The sequence below is a fragment of the Thalassophryne amazonica genome, chromosome 15 (genome assembly GCF_902500255.1).
Source record: "Thalassophryne amazonica chromosome 15, fThaAma1.1, whole genome shotgun sequence".
Taxonomy (NCBI): Eukaryota; Metazoa; Chordata; class Actinopteri; order Batrachoidiformes; family Batrachoididae; genus Thalassophryne; species Thalassophryne amazonica.
In genome coordinates, this window is record NC_047117.1 from 62460757 (window position 1) to 62483980 (window position 23224).

At 40.5% G+C, this 23224-nt stretch overlaps 1 protein-coding gene across 2 annotated transcripts; it reads left to right on the plus strand.

Moving 5' to 3' along the window:
- Positions 1-645: 645 nt before the first annotated feature.
- LOC117525876 (zinc finger protein 501-like) lies at positions 646-16675 on the plus strand. 2 transcript variants are annotated; one of them, XM_034187810.1, is made up of 4 exons: positions 646-1068; positions 6829-6894; positions 14238-14300; positions 15351-16675. In XM_034187810.1, the coding sequence occupies exons 1-4, from the start codon at positions 699-701 to the stop codon at positions 16430-16432; spliced, it is 1581 nt and encodes a 526-aa protein (XP_034043701.1). In that variant the 5' UTR covers positions 646-698; the 3' UTR covers positions 16433-16675. The 2 variants fall into 2 exon arrangements, with proteins under 2 accessions (XP_034043701.1, XP_034043702.1); XM_034187811.1 differs by lacking the exon at positions 6829-6894.
- The last annotated feature ends 6549 nt before the right edge of the window (positions 16676-23224 follow it).

The following is a 23224-nucleotide window of genomic DNA, read 5'->3' on the forward strand; positions in this document are numbered from 1 at the left end:
AGTGATTTGACCTTTGGCAAAATTGACCTTGTTGTGCAATTGCAGAACCCATCTCCCATATGTGTGTTAAGTATTGTGCAAATCAGTGTTAAAAATGACAATTTTGACTCTTGACCCCAATGGTTAACATTTGATACATTTAATCTCATCTGGGCAATTCCAGAACCTGCTTACAAATGTTTACATGTGGCACAAATTGGTATAAAAAACTTCACAATTTTGACCTTTGATCCCAATGACCTTGATCCCAGTGATAACCTTTGGTGAATCTGATGTCACTTGGAGAATTCCCTGTGTGCCAGGTGTGATGTACATCAGGCTGAAAAATCATCATTTTGACATTTGACCCCAGTGACCTTGACCTTTGCCAAAACAAATCCTTTCAGGGGAATTTTGGAGTTGACATCATCGAACGTCATTGAACTTCAGAGGAGTAGTGCAACAAACACACATCTGAACAAATGTTTATCAAATTATAGCATTATATTCCTGATATTTAGTTTAAAATGCATAGCAACAGTGCTAACAACTAAGCTGTTGTGCGTCCTGTCAGCAACAAAATGGTTAGAAATACCAGCCTTGTTATCACACAGCCGGTGCAGCAGGTGGCGATACAGAGCATCACCCTCTGATAAATCAAAGGAGAGCGGGCAGAAGAAGGGCAGCTGGCTGCAGACTGAAAACCGTATTTGTCAAACATGGAGAAAACGCCGTGGTTAGACTATGAAGTACGAGCTTTACTCGGTATTTACGCCGAAGACGGAATCCAACAAGATTTTGAGTCGACGTGTAAGAATCATACAAGCATTCGGAATCAACTGTACCGCAACATTTCCACACGTTTGGCCCAAATGGGGGTTCGGCACTCTGCACAACAGTGCCGCGACAAAATCAACCAATTGCGGCAGAAATATAAAGTTATTAAGGATCATAACCAGCGAACCGGCGCCGACCAGAAGACAAGTAAATGGTTCCCGACTTTAGACCGAATCTTGGGACACAAACATTCGTCGAACGGAGACGTAGGACCAAAAGAGTCCACGCGTGAAGAAACGTCTTCAGTGGAAGGTATTTTTTACCCTCCTACATTTTAACTACAACATCTTGATAACTTTAGACAATAGGCTACTGGACAGAAATAAAATTGTAAGTGTTCCCAGAGGTCCGGGCTTGGACCAGTCACGTACCAGCTATTGTTCCGGTGTTTCCTGTTACGTTTGCGCCGTGGGACAAGTACTGGCCACTGTATCTACTGCAGCCTGAATTAGGATGATACAGCTGTTATCCTAAGTCAGGTCTGGGAGTATGCATGTGTGCAGATCCACCGCAAGACAGAACCGCTCCGGTCCTGGGTTGGAACCATCCAGGCAGACACCCATCCTGTCCCAACTTCTCTAATATAACCATCTGTCTGCTGCAGCCAGGGAACACGTGGACGTCCTGTTTGGACTTCTGCAGCTGCTGAGGTCCCTGTGTAGTGTTGCCACCTGTCCCGGTTTTTCCCATTGTCCCGGATTTTCATGGTCTTTCTTGGGGAAAAAAAAAAATCCGGGACACTGAATGTCTCGGATTTTTGTACATGTTGGGCAAAATGTGTATTTCAGTTTAATTGTAGCGTGCCTACGTCCATAAACTTGTGCACAGCCTTATTGGCTCTACAAAAATGACGTAGCATACTGTGTGGTGGGGCTGGCGGCTCATTCGGAATGGTGAGGTGGAGACGGATAGTGTGTGGGACAAGGAGAGACAACGAAAGGAAGGGATCCAGTGACTAAAATCAGTGAAGTTTTAACGTGAAAATGGGTGGAGAGACCAATGACGAGGGTGCTACAGGAGGAGGCGATGAGTGGCAGTGACAGGCCAGTAAAGAAAAAATGTAAAAGGTCAACATGCTTTAACAATGAGTGGTTAAAACAGGAGAAATATGCTATGTGGCTAAGACCATGTCCAGACGATCCATTTTATGCTAGCTGCTCCCTGTGCCCAGCGAAAATTCTCCTGAAACATAAAGGTAAAACCGCATTAGATGACCACGCCAAGTCTAAAAAACATCTAAATCGAATCCAGAGCTCACGTCAATCCAAGGCAATTTCGTCCTTTATGGTCAGATTAGGTAAGGTTTTGGTGAATTAAATGAAATCCAAATAGTCTTATCTGCCTACTCCTGTATGTAGTGTATGTGCCCAGTTATCAGTTACATGTCCTCCTATGTATTTGTTTAGCCAAGAGCAGCAAGCAGCAGAAGCACAGGCAAGCACAAGCAAAGCACACACCACACTCTAAGCAATCAGGTAAGCTGTTTGACACTACACCTTACATTGCTACATTCAGGTATTCTTACAGACGGTGAAAAATTACATTTGTTTTTATTCCACATAAGCAAACAAACAGAACTTAATTATTTATTCCCCTTTTACCTGTGCCCACTACTGCCCCCAGGTGTCCACAACTAAAAACTGTTGGAAATAAACCAAAATAATAAAGACCTGCTGTTATGTAAAGCAATTAACTAAACAAATAACTAGCAAAAGTGTCATTGTTACTAATTAGAGCAATACAATTTCAGCGTAGAGGGGCGATTTTTGTCTTGGGTTAGATGTGCGAATGGCGCCATTGCTTACAAACAAAAAGAGCGATTTGGCGAAAATGTCCAGGATTTTTGTCAGACACAGGTGGCAACCCTATCCCTGTGTGCTAGATCATGTCTAGAGAAGTGAGCCAGATGGCCAAAATGTTGTAGCTAATGCTCCTTTGCAATGCAGGTGACGCTCCTCATCAGAGTCTCCCCCAGAGACACAAAATACCAAAGACATCTAGTCATCACCTTAGATCCAAGTTACACAACCATAGAGTAGGACAGGAAACACCAGGGCCTATATTCACAAAGCATCCTAAGGCTAATGGGACTGTTAAGCTCTGACTTAATGTATCACGTGATAAATCTGTTTCCCGGGCCGAAACAAAACACTTATGGTTATGTAAGTTGATGAGAGTCATTTCATAAATGGTTGGTACAGCCGCTACAGCGTCAACAATCAAAACAAAAAGGCCAGGGTAGGGGGCCTATCTGATCAGTTGTAGCCACTTCTGTTTCTGTTTGTCATCGGCTGGGAATCTATAAAACGACAGCTCCGGTGATGTTTCCGTATTGAGATATCCCATAATTTCTTGCGCGCCAGAGTCACTGCAGTCAAAACAGCATAGAGAATCCACATGACATATACTACCAAAATGTCATTTTTTGTGCTTTTCATCACATTAATAAGAGACTGCATGGATGAGACCTTGAAAACTTGATAAAACAAAATATTCCAAATAATCCGTGTCTGCATTGTTTAATCTGTGTGGAATTTAATGAACGCAAACCGAATTTAAGACATTTTATATGTATTACTCTGGGACAAACTGGACAAACAGTGTTGTAAAGGACAATAATCAGGACGTTAAAGAACTTCACGTTCCCCCAGAACGGCACAAACAGGAAGCGATCGGAGCTCACAGTGATTCCCACTGAAAATAACGGAGAAACAACCTGAACTTCTCACACTTTTACATAAACAAACATAATAACAATGTTTATAAACCCAGATAATATATTCATGAGAATTTTAGGCACAATATACAAAGAGTTTTATGTTGCGACGTTTATGCTGTTGTCCATGTGCAGCGGTTTAAGTGCAGCCTGATCAGAGCGTCTCAATGCAGTTCTCAGTGTTAATGACATCTCACAGCACCACGTCCTCTTTGAAGTTTTGCGACATTTTGCGGGATTTGAAACCTCAATAGGGTGAATTGAGACATTCTGGCACACAACACTGTGGCATATTTATGATGTTTTACTTCGAAAGAAGCTCAGCTGATGCAGATGACCAACAACCACAAACAGCTGACAAAGCGCATGTTATTTTTTTTATTTTTTTTGACCTGGAAGTTGAAAATCACATGATGCGTTACATCACACTTAACAATCCCATAGTAGCTCTGCTCTTAGTAACGTCATTCTAAGAAAAATCTTAGTATTCCTCGAATTCTTAGACATTTCTTAGAATTTTCCCTTGGCAAGATAAAAGTTATTCACAAAGCATCTTAATAGGGATGTGTATAAAAATTCTGTCCCATACCAATATAAACTCTTGACTGTGAATTCAGAAAGAACATGAAAAACTGACACCAAATGACACCAAAATCATGTGATTATCTTAAGTATTAAGGAAGTTATGGGCATTTTTGTGCTGGGAATCGAGCTTGTTTTCCTGGCCTTAATGAATAGATGAAACAATAGGGCCTTTGTGACCAAGTTGGACTTGTTCCTTCATATTTTTTCTCATAACTTCCTTAATATCCAAGATATCTCCATGAAATTTTCAGGAATGATGGATTGCCATCTCTCCTCCATTCTCCTTCATTTTAAATGGTATATCATCGCAACACTGGCAGTCACTGGATTTTGGCGATTGGCCAGAATCTTTGTGAAGCGGCAATTCCTTCTGAAATTCAGCAAAAATGAAGAGAAATACTTACTCGTTATTCCCTATACATTGATTTTTAATCCCTATTCTTCCTTCTGGTACAATTTAAGTGACTTTGACTAAGCAAAAACAAGAAATTAGGTAACTTCTCTCTCTGATTGCCTGTGACAAAAATTCGAACACGAGGTGGGAGCTGGGTAATTCTTGTACATCTTCGACCTAAAAATAGCTCAAGATATCTCTCCAACAGCCAATAGCAATGCGAATCGCAGGGAACTCTCTGTGTTACTCCCGAAAATGCGGTCACATGCAATTATGCAGAACCTATATCGAGGCACTGGCCTACTTGTCCACATCCCTAATCTTAGACCTTAAGAGAGCTCCTAAGGTGAAAAACTGTTAAAAGGAGGGAGGAGGACATTTAAGAAGCCTCAGAGTGTCTTTAATTAGACAAGAAGGCAGAAAGACAGAGAGGGAGGAGAGATATTGTCTGTATGTTGAATAGCAGTGATTCAGTAACATGCTACCAGCTTGATCATGCAAGGATAGTGTTTGTGGTTGACCTCATCAGGAATCAGATCACTCTTCCCACCCAGCGTAGTAACGTAATAACGCCTGAGATGAGGGTTATCACAACATTGTGATATGTGGCTACCGGAAAAATGTAAATTGCGTGTAAATTCTATAACATTCATACAATTCTGAATATTAAAGTAAGCGATACTGGCAAGCAGCAATCTCCGCTCGCTTTGGATCGCAACACGTGCCACCGTTTCTCAAACTCATTGCTTGTGTGCAATTACCAGCATGGAAAGTAAACATAACAATAAGCTAATCAAAGATTCTATTCACTTGTTATATTGACATTGTTTTGTGTTCTTTGTTAAAACAATAAAAAGATATTAAAAAAACAACCAAAAAACAATAAGCTAATCAATATAATTGGCATGTGAATGAGGTACGTTCAAACATTTTGAAGCTGTGTAACAATTATGTCATTTTGCTGAGTTTCATCATCATGGCATAAAATTAGTTTCATCATTACACATTTCTTAATACAGTTCAGGTTGTATGATCAGTTGATTTTACTGTCCATTCATAGCTAGGAGCGCATTTGTTTTTTGTTTTTTTTTCTCTTTCCCTTTTTGTGACAACAAATCACAGCTCTTAGAAGACTGCATCATACCTAGCAATGGGCTCAACACTGCCTCCTCACAAAGATAAAAGTTTGTAATTCCTTGCTCAGAGTTGCTCTCAGACACCTCCTGTATCACTCTTAAGGTGCCCTGACACTTGCACGACTTTGGTCTGTGTACTTGCACACACTCTGCTGTGCAGGAGAGTAAACTCATCTCAAACTTGTTGTAAACTGTTGTAACTATGCGCGGCTTCGTGCACAAAGAAAATTTACAAATGTTCAAAATCTCCATCACGCATTAATTACGTGAACTTCAAGTGAACATTGCGCAAACAATTCAAAAACACTGCAAGTGATACATTACAGCGCAGCTCATCTGAAAGATTATAACGAGATGTTAAATCTGTCATAAACATACTTTTGTAGCTACTCACAAGAAGGAAAGAACATGCAACTGTTGTACCAAGCTATTACAATATAATCATTACAGATAATTACCTTTTAGACAGTTTTTAATGCCACCAACATATCATATGAAGGGTGTGAGAGCGTTTGATGAAAAAAAAAAAACATGTAGTGCAAAGGTATATTTGGAGGTGGAGGGTAATCTTCGACTTTTATTTATGTTGATACTAGTCAAAACCCGTGGTGTACATCTCAGATTCTGGTATCTGTTGCCTTCTTTTGAATGCTCTGACTGCTAACTTTATCTGAAGCAGACAGCAGAAAGAGTTTTAACATCATAACAATATAATTAATAAAAATGATAACAATAAGCCATTTAGCAAATTGCCAAATCACTAGGAAAAATAAGTCACTCCACAGAAGATTGTTTGTGAGGAATACCAGAATGACATTTAAATTAATGGATATTTGGCTGTATTTTGTGTTGGGGTTATTCACAAAATATTTGTGGCCTGGTGGGGCTTCTTGTTAACCTGGTGACCTGCCAGTCCTATAATACTGTAAGGGAGACATGACGTAAATTAAGGATGAGACACTAAATCCTCTTGAAGGTATAACCAGACATCTCTGTCTGGTGACCTCATGACACCATAAGCTTTTCGTGGCAAATTACTGTTCTAGTACTGAAACACTGAAGTAATATTGGAGCTGTGCTGTCTTCCACACTTGTGTGAATTTTGAAACAGCAGTCCTAAGTTGACATGAAATTCTAATACAATTTTACAATTCTTCTGTGTCCACTGTTTGTTTAAACAGACTTTGGTCAAGAAATAATGAGCCCACAATCAATAGTTCTTCCAAAATCAGAGTCTGAAGAACAAAGTAAGTGTTGGTGCTTCTTGTACATTTAAAGCCCTATTTGAGCAGGATTCGTTTTATATTTGGAAGTGGAGCAATGTTATTTTACCACAGCATGTCTTTAGTAATTTCCCTCAATTTGCATGGGATAAGAAATATCAGTAAAAATTACAGAAATGGGCTTGGGTACTGAATGTAAAAGACCTGGGCCCGTATCCATGAAGCAGCTCAAAGTCCTCTCAAAGAGCTCCTAACTTAGCCTAAAATTTCCTGGCAAAGAATCTTAGCCTAATGGCCCGGTCACACAGCATACAATGATTCCTGAATGAAGGGAAAAAGTAAAAAAGTCACAAATAGTCGAGAAAAGGTGGACGAATGAGCTTTTACTTTTCCCATCATAGAATAGCCTGCGAATCAAGAGTACAAAAGTAATGAAAGAGGAACAAAATGAAACTGAAGCTAACATTGATCTCCACACTTTAAACGAAATGTGCCTGGAGCCACTGCTGGAGCAGTGTGTGTCTGCATCCTGCTCTGCATTCCAGCTGCAAACAGAAGTGCACGATCCAACCCACTGTGGAGATCTGTGCGCACGTTGGTGGATCCACCTGCTCTGGTTCCTCATCCAGAACAAAAGCGGGATCATCTCCTCATCAGAATCCTCACTATCTGGTTCAGACTGACGACACACTGCACACTCCGTCTTGCTCCAATTAAAAAAACAAACAAACAAACAAAAAAACGCTGGTTTGCCATGGTGGCTGTTACTTCCCTGTATTACATTACTAAGCCATATAGATTGATTTATAACAGAAACCTGTCAAAAGGGGGAATAAATATAAGTGTTAAGATGTTTGAATATATCTTCAGAGCAGTAAATTGATCAGTCCGTATGAGCGCTGCGCATTGACTCCCCATGTGCGATTATTTCAACCAGCTGCAGCTGATCCACAATGTGAATTCTGCCTTCCATGGTCCATTTAAAATCAAATGACAATATAGGTGTAATAATAAAAGAAAATAATATTAATAATACAGATAATGATAACATTAACTGTGTGTATATGATAACAAGAACCTAAACAATTTATAAATACATTAATACAGTAAATTAACATAAAATAATTACGTAGATCAAGCGGGTAGCGTGTTACTGACTCACTGCCGTCCTAAATACGGAGAATATCTCTGCTTCCTTTCTGTCTTTTCTGCCGTCTTCTCTGCTTAAGACACTCTTAGGCTTCTTAAAAGTCCTCCTCCCTGCTCTTACCAGTTTGGCACCTTAGGAGCTCTCTTAAGGCCCAAGGTGTTTTTGGACAACTTTCATCTTACCAAGGGCAAATTCTAAGAAATGTCTAAGAATTTGAGGAATTCTAAAATTTTTCTTAAAATAATGTCACTAGGAGCTATTTTTAGCCTTAGGCTGCTTTGAGGTAAAAATAGCTGGGCTTCATAAAATAGCTGGGTTTCATCATCATAACAAAGTTATCCTCATAGTTACACGTCTTAATGAAGTTCATGTTATATGATCTGTTGATTTCACTGTTCATTCATGACTAGGACGGCGGTGCACATTTGTTTTTTATTTCATCTCCCCTTTCTGTGACAAACAGTCACAGCTCTTAGAGGACTGCATCATACCTAGCAACGGGGTCAACCCCGCCTCCTCACAAAGATAAAAGTTTCTGTCTCCTCCTTGCTCAGACTTGCTCTCAGACACCTGTTGACTCACTCTTAGGCTGAGTTAGGAGCTCTTTGAGAGGGCTTTAAGTTGCTTTGTGGATATGGGCTATGATGCATTGCTGTCATCAGGATGCAAACAGGTTTTTTCATTTCCATGTTGTTTGCTCTGTGACAAAATGGATTTGTCTCAACTAGGGATGGGTATCGAGAACCGGTTCTTTTTGTTTATCGTTAAGAAATGATTCAATCCCCCGACATCAATAGCCTTTTTGCTTTAACAATTCCCTTATCGGTCCTTCAGAGCGGCCTTTGTTTTTGGGGGTGTTTGTCGGGAAAATGATCATGACTCTACGTCAATTACAGAACCCCTGCAGGGTCTGTAATAAACAGTTTCTGCAGCGCAGCTCTTCTTTGTAGCTTGAAGAAATGAAGCATTGATCCGACCCGCTGCTTCGTGGTTCTTTGTTTTATTTCGCTTTATCTTCATTTTCCCCCGCTAAAACCCCAAAGAGCATATATCTGAGTAATATTTACCTTTTTATGTTAAACCGACCTGTTATGGTCTTCGGAAACAGTTGATAGATGTATTTTATAACTTAAAAATGGGACCGATGCTAACACGTTAGCATGTCTGTGGTGTTTTCAATGTTAAAGTTAGCATTTCGCATCTCAGCACGTTTGTGTGCATTCTGTTTTCTGGTTTCTGTTGTCGTGAAAGAGTCAAATGTATTGTAATATTTTTAAATTTATTTTTGTTTGTATATTAATAATAATAATAGCAACAACAACAATAATAGTTAAAATAACTAATAATGCTACAATACAATTTTAGAGAAAGAGACAAAAAAGAACCTGATTAAAAACACAACAGAAAAAATATAAAACCATCTAACAATCAACATAAATAAATAAATATATAAATACAGAAATAAATAACTGTTTCCTGTGAACACCTAGTGACTCTTACACCTCCACTTCATCCCTGTTTTATTTAAGTTTAATGACACTTTGTTTCGGTCAAACCATATTTTCAATTTGTTAATTCCTTCAGTGATTTCCTCCAGAATTATCTGCCAAGCTAGGAAACTGTTGCATCCTAGTAAGAGCAGAAGACTACTAGAATGAATTTGAATAAGGAAAGTTGGGGGGGGGGGGTTTTCTCACCAAAATGGATGCTGCACTCGCTGCAGTTTGTCTGGAATAGACCCAGATTGCATTTCAGAATTCAAAATTTTTTGTGCGGGTGATGTTGGGGGTAATTTTGGGTTACAGCTTTTTTTGTTTTTCACCACTTTCATCCCTGAATACGAGGGCTGTCAATAAAGTTACGGTCCTTTTTATTTTTTTCAAAAACTATATGGATTTCATTCATATGTTTTTACGTCAGACATGCTTGAACCCTCGTGCGCGTGCGTGAGTTTTTCCACGCCTGTCGGTGACGTCATTCGCCTGTGAGCACTCCTTGTGGGAGGAGTCGTCCAGCCCCTCGTCGGAATTCCTTTGTCTGAGAAGTTGCTGAGAGACTGGCGCGTTGTTTGATCAAAATTTTTTCTAAACCTGTGAGACACATCGAAGTGGACACGGTTCGAAAAATTAAGCTGGTTTTCAGTGAAAATTTTAACGGCTGATGAGAGATTTTGAGGTGATTCTGTCGCTTTAAGGACTTTTCACGGTGCGAGACGTCGCGCTGCGCTCTCAGGCGCCGTCGTCAGCCTGTTCAAGCTGAAAACATCCACATTTCAGGCTCTATTGATCCAGGACGTCGTGAGAGAACAGAGAAGTTTCAGAAGAAGTCGGTTTCAGCATTTTATCCGGATATTCCACTGTTAAAGGAGATTTTTTTTATGAAAGACGTGCGGACGGGTCCGCGCGTCGGGACGCAGCCGCCGCGACGCTCCGCCACAGGAAAAACACCTCTGTTGAAAGCCTTAAGGACAAGTTGGAACATGTCCTGCCTGTTAAACAATTTCTCATATACTCACTCCACTGAAAGCCATCAAAAGCCGCCTGGATTTTACAAATGGTTATCAACACGGAGGTGTTTTTCCTGTGGCGCCGCACCGCGTCGGCTGCGTCCCGACGCGCGGACCCGTCCGCACGTCTTTCATTAAAAAAATCTCCTTTAACAGTGGAATATCCGGATAAAATGCTGAAACCGACTTCTTCTGAAACTTCTCTGTTCTCTCACGACGTCCTGGATCAATAGAGCCTGAAATGTGGAGGTTTTCAGCTTGAACAGGCTGATGACGGCGTCTGAGAGCGCAGCGCGACGTCTCACACCGTGAAAAGTCCTTAAAGCGACAGAATCACCTCAAAATCTCTCATCAGCTGTTAAAATTTTCACTGAAAACCAGCTTAATTTTTCGAACCGTGTCCACTTCGATGTGTCTCACAGGTTTAGAAAAAATTCTGATCAAACAACGCGCCAGTCTCTCAGCAACTTCTCAGACAAAGGAATTCCGACGAGGGGCTGGACGACTCCTCCCACAAGGAGTGCTCACAGGCGAATGACGTCACCGACAGGCGTGGAAAAACTCACGCATGCGCACGAGGGTTCAAGCATGTCTGACGTAAAAACATATGAATGAAATCCATATAGTTTTTGAAAAAAATAAAAAGGACCGTAACTTTATTGACAGCCCTCGTATGTCAATCGTGAGTCACTTTTGTGAGGAATAAGGTCACTAACTGGGACTCCTGTCTTCTTGGGATAAATAAATGAGAATCGTCCTTCGTTCTGTTCACACAGCTCCAAACACTGCACGGCTCTCTGCCAAGTCAAGTTAGAACGATAGAATCCAGTCGGAATTAATAACTTCAAAGCAAAACACCATTTAAATCAAATGACACCTCTTTCCAAATGTTGTAATACAAACAAACTACAATCGATCAAAACATTTTTTTTCCTCCCAAAATGAGACATCCTGTGCTGACGTGCAGCAGCCGGCTGGGCTCAGCTCAGAGGTATGGAGAGACATTCATGCCAAAATGTCTGAAAGAAAATGCTTTTGACAAGAACTACAGATTTTGTTTATTTTTTATTTATGTCCAGAGATCCAGGATACAGTGACAGATTTCATATTTATTTAGTTTAATACTCAATAAAATGTTGTTGGCATAGAAAACCTGTAAAGCCTACTTTTAATACACAGAAAATTCACAAGAGGTATCGATAAGGGAATCAATAAGGAATCGGCTCGATAAGTGGAATCGATAATGGCATCAATATCGATAAAATCTTATCAATACCCATCCCTAGTCTCGACCGTCACTCGGTGTTGTCTTCTAAGCGTATATCTTGGTTTCGTGTATTTGCTTTCTTAATTGTTTGCTCTCTGTGCACAGATAGTCTTTTTCATGACTGTGGTCTTTCAGTGTGAGAGTGAGTGATTTAGCAATTTTACTCATTCTCTGAGGGAACAGTCATACTTGGGGTTATGACCTCCCTGCCACAGGTTCAAGACAAAGTGTTTGAAGTTTGTGCACTTGACTGTCACTGGTGAAATGGGTGTCTTCAAAGTGTCACGGGCTGAAAATCAGCCACAGTGCTTACCCTGAACATTTTCAAAATATGTGCTGTGACTGGTTTTAAAGCAGTGGTGTCTGTTCCACAGAGGTGCACATGTCTGCAGCTGGCACAATAAGGTTGGAGAGAAAAACACTGATTGTAATGGCCCAGTCACATGGCACATGACGATTCCTGAATGAAGGGAAAAAATGTCACAATTCATTGAGAAAAAGTGGACGAAAGAGCTTTTATCACCGAACAGTCTGCGAAGCAAGAGTGCAAAAGGGACGAAAGAGGAACTTAACAAAACCGAAGCTCACAATCTCGACGCTTTAACGAAACACGCCTGGAGCCACAGCTGGAGCAGTGTGTGTCTGCATCTCTGTGTTCCAGGACTCGGCGCTGAGATGGAGCTCATAGCGCCTGAGTCCTGGAGAAACTGCAAACAGAAGCTGTGGAGATCTGTGTGCACGTCAGTGGACCACCTGCTCTGGTTCCTCGTCCAGAACAAAAGAGGGATCATCTCCATCATCATTAGAATCCTCACTGTCTGTTGACACGCTGTGCGCTCCGTCTTGCTCCAATTAAAAAAAAAAAGAAAAAGAAAAAAAAAGTGCACTGTGGTCACTGCTGTATCACTGTATTATGTTCTAAGCCATATATATTTATTTATAACAGAAAACTGTCAAAAGAGAGAATAAATATAAATATGTGTAAAGATGATTGAATATATCAGAGCAGTAAATTAATCAGTGCATGTGAACGCGTACATTGACTCACATGTGCAGTTATTCCACCAGCTAATCACTGATCCACAACGTGAATTCTGCCTTCCAGAACAGCTCTTTATATCATTTTGATTCATCTACCTGTTCCCACATGTACAGAAGGACTGGATTGTCATTCCTACACTCATATTGGTATATTTAATACAAAATAATAAGCGCACGCAGGAGCTGCTACTGCTGCTAATGCTGCATTCAAGTACTGTTGGAAATTACACTTTTTTGTTGTTTTAAATTCAACAGTTGCTTTTGGCAAAATAATTAATTATATCCACACAAAAAAATAATTCTGGCCTATATAAGGTGCCTGAGCACATTGAAGCTGACCCCCCCTCCCACACACACACACACACACACACACAGATAAAAAAAAAAATCCAAGCAAGCAGGCTGAGTTTGCCATGTAATTTCCAACAGTACATGAAGCAGCAGCAGCCTCAGCGCTCACAAACCGGCTTCTGCACTGCGTGAAAACATTCAGCTGCTCCAATGAAGTCAAATTAAACAATAACGTTACAAAAACTACACAAACGATTAAAAAACATCAAGAACAGCAGCAAAATGAAACACAGACGAATTGAGGTTTTTGTTGCCCTTCGTTCAAATTTTTCAACAGTTTAAAAATCCTGACGAAGTGCCAGCTGCAGGAATGAAGCTGCGCGAAGGTTAAACGATGCCAACGACAGTCAACCGTCAGGGCTTCCTCACCCTTCGTTAAGTGCAGTGTGACTGGGCAGTAAGTAAAAGCAAAAAAAAAAGACAGGTTGTGAACTGAAACTTGGAAAGCAATCATTGGTAAAGCTGTGATCCTGAGCATTAGACATACAAAAAGACCTATTTTGATTATTTATTTATTACTAATCTGTGTTCAGTTGTGGACTATTTTGCGTGCAACAACATAGATGAGCCAATGATGCAAACTGTGTTTTTTCAAATGGATCTTTTTGTGCCTCAATGTCAGACATAAACAATGGAAAACTCATTTTATACAGATGCTTCTGTTCACATAATATTAATATAACCTGAAGGAATTCCTATGGAATGTTTTACAGAAGGTAAAATGCATGACTGGTTTGCGCAAAATACTGAGCATTTCTAGTAATAATTACTTCACACCATCTCCTCATATGAAGTCTATCTTGCCAAAATAATTGATGTAACGAGGGATTCATTATTCAGTCAAGGTTTACGTGCATATCACATCTAGCCAGTGAGCTTGTTTGTATGTCATGAGAGACTCTGTATTGTAAGATGTGACCTGATTGCCTGCTGCCACCACATCCTCTATTCAGTTGCTTCAGATTAATTAATTCCATTTTCATTAAAGACCAACTTTGAATCACTATATTGAGACACAAATGTGATTTTCCAATTTCTGTGTGTGTAAATAGGGATCAGTCAAGAAAACAGCTCAGAGACCACGATTGGCCTTAAAAGAGAGTCTTCGGAGGAAAGTAAGTTTTTGTTGTATTTATTTATTTTTATACAGTTTTTTGTTTTAGTTGATACTCAAGTTGGGTTGAGCTATTAATCCTGTGTCATTAAAAAAATAACAATCATAATTGTTTAGAAGCTCTGCATGTCCCCTGTCATTTTTGCTCCGTTTTGATAGATCATTGCAGAAGAACTGCCATCCCACCACAATTTTTCATGGTTGAAAACATTTGTCATTTTAAAAATGCAGTGGAGTGGTGACTCTTTTCCTCGTGTGATGTATAATTTCATTATCACAGTTTTTTCTTTTTTCGGATAACTCCAGACAGAAGGCCAGTAACAACACAATCTTTTGATCATATCATCTTCGGATAAGTAAGAACTCATGGTGAAAATATGGAACTGTTATTTAAGTGACCACATAGCAAAATGAGGATGTGAAAACAGAAAAAATGATAAATCGAACACATTTATAAAAATTGTTCTGGCACTCCTGAAATAGCTTTATCTAGCATACTTTTTGAGTAATAAGCACTTAAATGTAGCAGCATTTTCTTGCATTTTTAATTTTCAACCATTTTAAGAGCCTTGTGAGGGAAAAAGGGCACAAGATATACAAAATCTGACAGTATTTTCGAATTCTACAGAAAACCTTAGCCCTAAACACGCTTTCAAAACTGTGCATTCTATACTATTGGAGATATTCATGCTGGAAAGTGCACAGAGAGCCTCATTTGGTAAAATTCAAATAATTAACAAAAATTTCCAGGGGCTGTGACTTCAACACTATTTGAGATGCAGACCTAATATTTTGGGGTTTAGGAGCACTGTGAATTTTTTCAGAAGAATCTGTGAAGGTGACCTGGGACCTGGCGGGTGACTTGTGCTGCCCCAATTTTAAATGTGGGATTTATTTTATTTTTTATAATTAAATTTTGTTGACGACTTCCTTAATTAGTAATTAATTCATGAAGTAACACATTTGTTTGTGTTTCATATGTGTGTGAGTGTACAATTGCTTTTTATAAAAGGTCATATGTAATTATTACTTTAATTATTTTGTGGTACAGGTGACGTCACTGAGAGTGTCATTCCAAAATTAGAATCCAGTGATACTTCAGCTGCCTCTGCGCCAGAGAATTCCACACCACGGATGCGTTATCCTTGTCCCACCTGCGGAAAGGCATTTGACAGACCATCGAAGCTGGAGAGACATAAACCGATACATGCAAAGAAGCGTAAGACTCTTCATCAGTGTCAACTCTGTGACAAGAGTTTTAAAGGAGTAGAAAAACTGATCCAACACCAGAAGAGACACAATCGAACAAACAGTCACCCGTGTCCGGACTGTGGAAAAGTATTTGATAGACGTTTAAAGTTAGAGAGACACATACGAACGCACCTAAAGAAACCCAAAGTGCCTCATCAGTGTCCATTCTGCATGAAGACATTCAGTAAGCTGCATAAACTTGTCCGACACGAGCGGGTGCACACTGGGGAGAAACCGTTCACCTGCCCCGTTTGCGGCAAACGATTTGCCGATTCCAGTCACTGCAAGACCCACGAGAAGACGCACGAGGATCAGCCAGACAAACCTCACCGATGTGATGAGTGCGGTATGAGTTTCTTCAAGACCTCCGAGCTCCGCCGACACTTTCGCAGACACACAGGAGAGAAACCATTCACGTGCACTGTATGTAAGAAGTCCTTCACCCGCCAGTCAGGACTCAAAAGACACATGAGGAGCCACACGGGAGAGAGACCGCACACGTGCATCGTGTGCAAAAAAGGATTTACTTCTCGCGCTCAGTTAAACTCTCACGGCCTGACCCACACGGGAGAGAAACCGTACGTTTGCCCAGTGTGTGGTAAAGGCTTTTCCCAGCTGAGCAACATGAAAGCACATGAACGAAGTATTCATATTAAGGCAGAGAAATATATCTGCAGTCAGTGCAGCGCGACTTTCACAAGGTACAAATCAATACAGCTGCACCAGCGCGTCCACACGGGAGAAAAACCCTACCTGTGCATCACTTGTGGGTGCAGGTTTTCTTGGAGTCACTGTCTGAATCGACACCGGAGGTCACTGGCGCACAAACAGATGTGCATGGAAGCATCCAAAGATGGGCCCTCAGAGAATACCATATGTTGAAAATAATAAATTGGAAGAATGTCCAGGAGCCTGCAACAAGAAAATAACATCCAGTTTATTGTACATTACTTCAAGAAGTAACTTTGAAGCCATGTGACTGCACTACTTGCTGTCAGACTTTTACTGTAAAAACTTTTTTTTTAAAACGGGAGAATAAACTATTGTGGCATTAGGATGTAGAGAAGATGAGTTATTGTTTTTTAAATCCTGGTTTTCAGAAGTAAAATCTAAGCATTAACCTTATTCATCTTTGGCCAAATTATTTGAGAGAATCAGTGTAATTTTATGTATGTATGTATGTGTGGTACATAATATTTACATTAGGATTCTGAGAGAGAACACAGATGAATTGCACATATTAAAGCTACAGTGTGCATGATTTAGTGTCATCTAGTGGTGAGGTTGCAGATTGCATTATGCCATCACTGTTCATAATTTTGTTTTGCTTAAATTTTTCACTTCTTTGGCAACAGGGGGTGCTGCTCCCTTGCCTTCTCTTGTGATGAGCACTATCTATGATCCTCTGTTACACAAAAGTGGGGGATTTCTTGTTAATCTGCACAAGCAACCACTACACAGTGTATAAGGGAGCAAACACTGATCCTCTCTTTCCCTCTCCCTTCTGTCTGCTGGCCAGTCTGCAAAAGGTGCAGTAAGTATGTCCCTTCAGGGCTACTGTATTGACATGGATGTGCAATATGGTAGCCTCCATGAGGGGGCCCACTCCTGTGTTTATATGAAGGGCTTATTCTAAGATCATGAAAACTCTAATTTGTGGTTGCAGGTAATTTATACACTAATGAACAAATGGTTATGAACACTTTATTCCATTTCTGTAATAAACGCTCCTAAATCCTACACACAGTAGCTTTAAGTCAGAAAAAACCATTTGCATTGAAAAGGGCTTAACTTTCACACTTTCTACATTAGTGTGTACCTTCAGGATCAAATCTTCTCCCAATGATGTTTTCTCAAACTGAGCAAGCATTAAACTTCCACCATGCTTCAGAGAGGAGGTCTTGTACTTCGGTTTGTGATTGATTCCCTTTTCCATTCTCTTCTTATCATGGCTTTCTGAAGTCTGCTCTTAAGGAACGCCCCAGTCTTGGAATGGATTTATTATATAACAAACAACATTTATTGATAGATCAATGCTTTGAATGTAAATGTCTTTTAGTTGTTCATGGTTTTAATGGTGTTTCAGCCTTCTTAACAAAAACACAGCCCATGTTGGTGCCTCTTATAATGCATATATTGTTTGTATTTATAATGCATATATTGTTTGTATTATCTGCAATATTTAGTATATTATCCAAGTAAATAATGCAAAATGATGACTTTTTAAATGTACATGTTCAGTGTTTATTGAATGAATTTTGATATCAACCCTGCAGAAGTTGTATTTTGACTATAAGTTGTCCATAAAGATTTTTTTTTTAGGCCTTTTCTCTGATTTTGTTTTAAACACTTGTATGTCTCCCCTCCCGGGGTACTGATGAGGCGTTTAGCAGGCTGACATCGTTAAATAGGTGGCTGGTGCAGTTTTGTAGACAGCAAGGCTTTAGCTTTGACAACTGGCCTTCGTTCTGGGGCCGCCGTGGCTTTCTGATGCTGGACGGCCTCCACCCTACTGGGGAAGGCACCGCCATCTTGTCTGCGAACATAGATAGAGCTCTACAGGGAGGGTAACATTAGGAATCTACAGCAGGCCACGGAGCAGGTGATTGGAGACCCTGCAAGGCTTATGACAAATGTGGGTGTGGAATCCATTAGCTTAGCGGGGAATTTAGTGCAGAAAATCCACTAGAGTGATAGTGCAGTTTATTTGCCAGGAAGGGAATTTCAACAAGTTGAGACTGTGGCCTGCTTCCGTAGTTGTGTCCATAAAAATCACAGAGGGATATGCTTTCCAAACTTAATACCCATTACTATATTGGATGATGTTGAAATTGAGGTTGGCCCAGTGGTTGTTCCAGCAATAGCAAAGATTTTGTTTCTGCTACCTACAACGCGCGTGGAATGTCTTAAACCTAAACCTACTTCTAGGCATCTTATATATGCTACTCTGGAACCACACCTAAAGCCAAACAGTTCAACTGTCAACCCCACTGAGGTCCTTAGACTGGGTCTCATTAACATAAGATCACTGTCCTCAAAATCATTGTTGATCAATGATCTAATTATTGATCATCACTTAGATATGATTGGACTATGTGAAACCTTGCTTAAACCTACAGCTGTCCTCCCCTTAAATGAGGCCTGCCCACCAGCATATACATTTAGTCACGTCCCTCGTGATGCGAAGCAAGGCGGGGGTGTTGCTCTTGTTTATAAATCTAGGTTTAGCTTATTAACTGTTGGGGGTTACAAATATCACTCGTTTGAGCATCTGATTCTCCACTCTGCTCAGGAAATCACACATTGCCAAGGTCAGAAGAATAAAAATCAGTGGTATTACTTTGTCACTGTATATAGGCCTCCTGGCCCATATTCTGAATTCTTAGATGAATTTGGTGCGTTCATCTCTAACTTGTCAACTAGTGTAGATAGCATTTTGATCATTGGTGACTTTAACATTCATATAAATAAGCCTTCTGATCCCCTCTGCAAATCATTTATGGAAATTGTGGATGCATTAGGATTTCGGCAATGCATTCGGGATTCGACGCACATTAGTGGAAATACCCTGGATCTGGTTCTCGCACGTGATATTGCTGTCACGAATATTGACATCATGCCTCTTATATCAGTGGTGTCTGATCACTCAGTTTACAGTTTTGCTGCCGCGTTTAGTGGAACAACAACCTTATATATCATTACGGCGATGCATCAACTCCAACTAAGACTGAACTTGAAGCTAGACTGCCTGATGTCTTAGCTTCACATTTGACAAATACCCAGTCAGTAGACAGACTTGTGGATAGTTTAAACTCAGTGCTCAAAACTACACTCGATAAGATTGCACCACCTGTGTTAAAACCGCGTTCCCCCAAATCACAGTCACCTTGGTTCAATGATTATCTGCGTGACCTCAAGCATAAAGCAAGAGGTCTAGAACGGAAATGGCGTCGTTCAAAATTAGAAGTATTTCACCTCGAGTGTCGTGATGCTATCTTAGACTATAAGCATGCATTATTGGCTACAAAGCGGACTTACTACTCTGATTTGATCAACAAAAACAAGCACAACTCAAAAGTTCTTGTTCAACACGGTGGCAACACTTTTGCATGGACAACCACCTGTAGTTCGCTCTCCTTTTACAGCACAAGATTTCCTGGATTACTTTGGGAAGAAAATAGAAGACATCAGGTTAAACATATCCCAGCATGCCTTAATCCAGCCACTACACCCTGCTATTGATGTGGGCGCCACTACTGAGGTATTAACTAGATTTACAGAATTTGACAGTATCTCACTAGGCATACTGACAAAACTCGTAATGTCAACAAAAAGCACAACCTGTTTATTTGATCCTATACCAACAAAACTGTTTAAGGACCTGTGGCCCACTCTTGGGCTGACTGTGCTGGAAATTATTAATCTTTCTTTAATTTCTGGATCTGTTCCTAAATGTTTAAAATCTGCAGTGATTAAACCATTACTTAAGAAACCTAATCTTGACCCTAGTGTATTGAAAAACTATCGGCCGATATCAAATCTATCATTTTTCTCTAAAATTCTAGGAAACGTGGTGTCGCGGCAGTTCGTAGACTATCTTACTGAGAATAATCTCTGAGCCACTGCAGTCTGCTTTTAGAAAATATCATTCCACAGAGACGGCTCTCACTAAGTGGTGAATGATCTGCTTACAATGGATTCGGACACCACTATGGTTCTGTTGCTGTTAGATCTCAGTGCTGCATTTGATACAGTGGATCATCATATTCTACTTGATAGGCTGGAAAATCATTTTGGGATTACTGGGAGTGCCCTTGCATGGCTGACGTCATACTTGACCAGTCGTTCTCACTGTGTTTTGTACAGTAACACACCTCTAACCTTAGTGACATGAAATTTGGGGTTACACAGGGGTCTGTCTTAGGCTCCCTGCTTTTCTCCCTTTATATAGCACCCCTTGGGCACATATTGCGGCGTTTTGGGATTACCTTTCACTGCTATGCAGATGATACTCAGTTATACATGCCAATAACTGCTGGTAATCTCGTTCACATAAAATCCTTAGAAGATTGCCTTGCAGCAGTGAGAAGTTGGATGTCTAGAAACTTCCTACTTTTAAACTCTGATAAGACTGAAATGATAGTTCTTGGTCCAGTGAGACATCGGCATCAATTTGACCAGTTAACGGTCAGCCTCGGCTCGTGTGTCATACATCACACTGACAAAGTGAGGAACCTTGGGGTAATTTTTGATCCTTTGTTGTCCTTTGGCCTCCACATTAGAAATATTACTAGGACTGCTTTCTTCCACCTGTGAAATATAGCGAAGATTCATCCCATCCTGTCTATGGCTGATGCTGAGACCCTGATCCATGCATTTATCTCTTCTAGATTGGACTACTGCAATGTTCTATTTTCTGGTTTACCGCAGTCTAGCATTAGGGCTCTCCAATTGGTTCAAAATGCTGCAACCAGACTTTTGACACGAAGCAGAAAGTTTGACCACATTACACCCATTTTGGCATCCCTTCACTGGCTTCCTGTCCCAGTGAGATCAGATTTTAAGGTTTTGCTACTAAACTATAAAATTATTCATGGACTGGCACCTCCCTACCTACAGTAGCTGACCTAATTAAACCTTACGTACCGGCCCGGGCTTTACGTTCTCAGGGTGCAGGACTACTTTGTGTCCCTAAGGTGAATAAGAAGTCTGCGGGACACAGAGCTTTCTCTTATCGCGCCCCTGTTCTGTGGAATGATCTCTCTGCGTCAATAAAACAGTCAGATTCTGTGGAGACTTTCAAGTCCAGACTTAAGACGCACTTATTTTCCCTTTCATATCGCTAGCATACTGGTACAGTTTTGTTTTACGCTTTTTACTCTTTTAATTCATTTATTAGTAATTGGAGCAGGCCGCGGTCTCAACTTTACCTAAATTCTGGGTCTTTTAGTGACGTTTAGGGTTAGTGGCCGGCAATCACCTTAGTATTTCTCTGTTTTTCTTGTTTCATGCTGGCAAATTATACAGCATTTTTTTTTTTTTTTCTGATGCCTGATTCTGTTTTTTCTCTGTTTAAGGTGCAACTCCATCCAGAGATGGGAGCTGTATTCGTGTTGGCGATCCTCCTGTCCTGTGCGCCAATAGCATTTCTTGTATATTCGTTCATGAATTGTTCTGTAATTTATGTTTGTAGCATGGCCTAAGCAGAGGGTCACCCCTTTGAGTCTGGTCTGCTTGAGGTTTCTTCCTCAGAGGGAGTTTTTCCCTTACCACTGTTGCTCTGGGGGTTGGTAAAGTTAGACCTTACCTGTGTGAAGCGCTTTGAGGCAACTCTGTTGTGATTTGGTGCTATATAAATGAAAATAAATTGAAATTGACGCTTCTGTTCGTCTCTTTCTATCCAGACCTCTTGTGCACCTTGACACAGGATATTCAGTGCTTTCTCAATCACAGTATATTTTGTACTTTTTGTATTTGTTTTAAAAGAAAAACAAAATAGCAATGTGGTTTAGATTGTTTAAAACAAGAAAATGGACAAATTAAAATGGTCCATGTATTTTTTTTTTTATCATTATTTTTATTATTATTGAGTTTTCTTTGCATTAGGATAATAATTTGTCTTCCACTGTACATTCCATACAATCAGGTTTCCTGATAATTATTCTTTCTTAAATCACTTCAGCCTACTTTCCTCCACTTTCTTTTACAGGTCTTCTGCTTTGGTGAACCTCTGATATACTAATGTTTTACTCGGCTTAAATTTGTAACTGCACATTGGCAAGAGCAACAGCCAATAGCTTCCGCTGCACTCCCTTCACTGCCCATGTCTCAGCCACTTGGGTTGTTTTAGACATTATTTGTTGGATACAGGAGAAGTCGGCTTGATGCAAATTTGGCCCCAGGTGTGAACTGGGCCTAGGGCTAACACAACCCTACCCTGCCAAGTTCTCCCGGGGGCCGAGTTCTCTTGTTACCACTCATCTTGATATTTCTGTCAGACAATCTGGTGTCCATTTTGAGCTGTTAACCCAACTCACTCTTTTCAGTAATGCTTCCATCAAGCTAACGTCTTAGTCACAGTCTTCATTGTTTTGACAAGTGCGTTTCCAGTTGTAAAATGGTAAATGGACTGCATTTTATTGTTATGTGTCGGACGCAGCTCGGAGAACCGACCAGCGTTTGAAGGACCCAGTATGAAATAAGCAGAGCACGGTACAAAGGCTAACTGAATTTAATACATAACAGTGATCATAATAATAATAACAGGTGCGGTCTGGCGTGGTGCGCTCCCAGCAGCGCTAATGGTCCGGAGCCAGAAGCTGTTTCGGACCCAAGGACCCCGCCGACACCCCCCAGGTGGCCGCAACAACCGAGTCTGTGAAAGAAGGAACCATTATGTGAGTCCACACTCTACACACAGAACACTTAAAGGTGTACAAACAGCAAACACTTCCTGGCTTGATTACTGATCAGCTTCCAACCTGCAGGCATGGAACATCCCGTTCACAAATCACCACCGCAGTGGAAGCTGATACATGACTAACATACAGCTCAATACAATAAGGTGTGAGGGACACCACATTTACTGACTGTATAACTGTTAGTCACAAAATCCAACGTACCTCAGGAAGTGTGCTGACGAGCGTGAGACCTCACCCTCTCCTCTTTCACAGA

Coding starts and splice junctions, on each gene's coding strand:
- LOC117525876 (XM_034187810.1), top strand. CDS start 699: ATGGAGAAAACGCCGTGGTTAGACTATGAAGTACGAGCTTTACTCGGT. Junction 1,069..6,828: donor AGAAACGTCTTCAGTGGAAG/GTATTTTTTACC, acceptor TTGTTTAAACAG/ACTTTGGTCAAGAAATAATG. Junction 14,301..15,350: donor AAGAGAGTCTTCGGAGGAAA/GTAAGTTTTTGT, acceptor TTTGTGGTACAG/GTGACGTCACTGAGAGTGTC.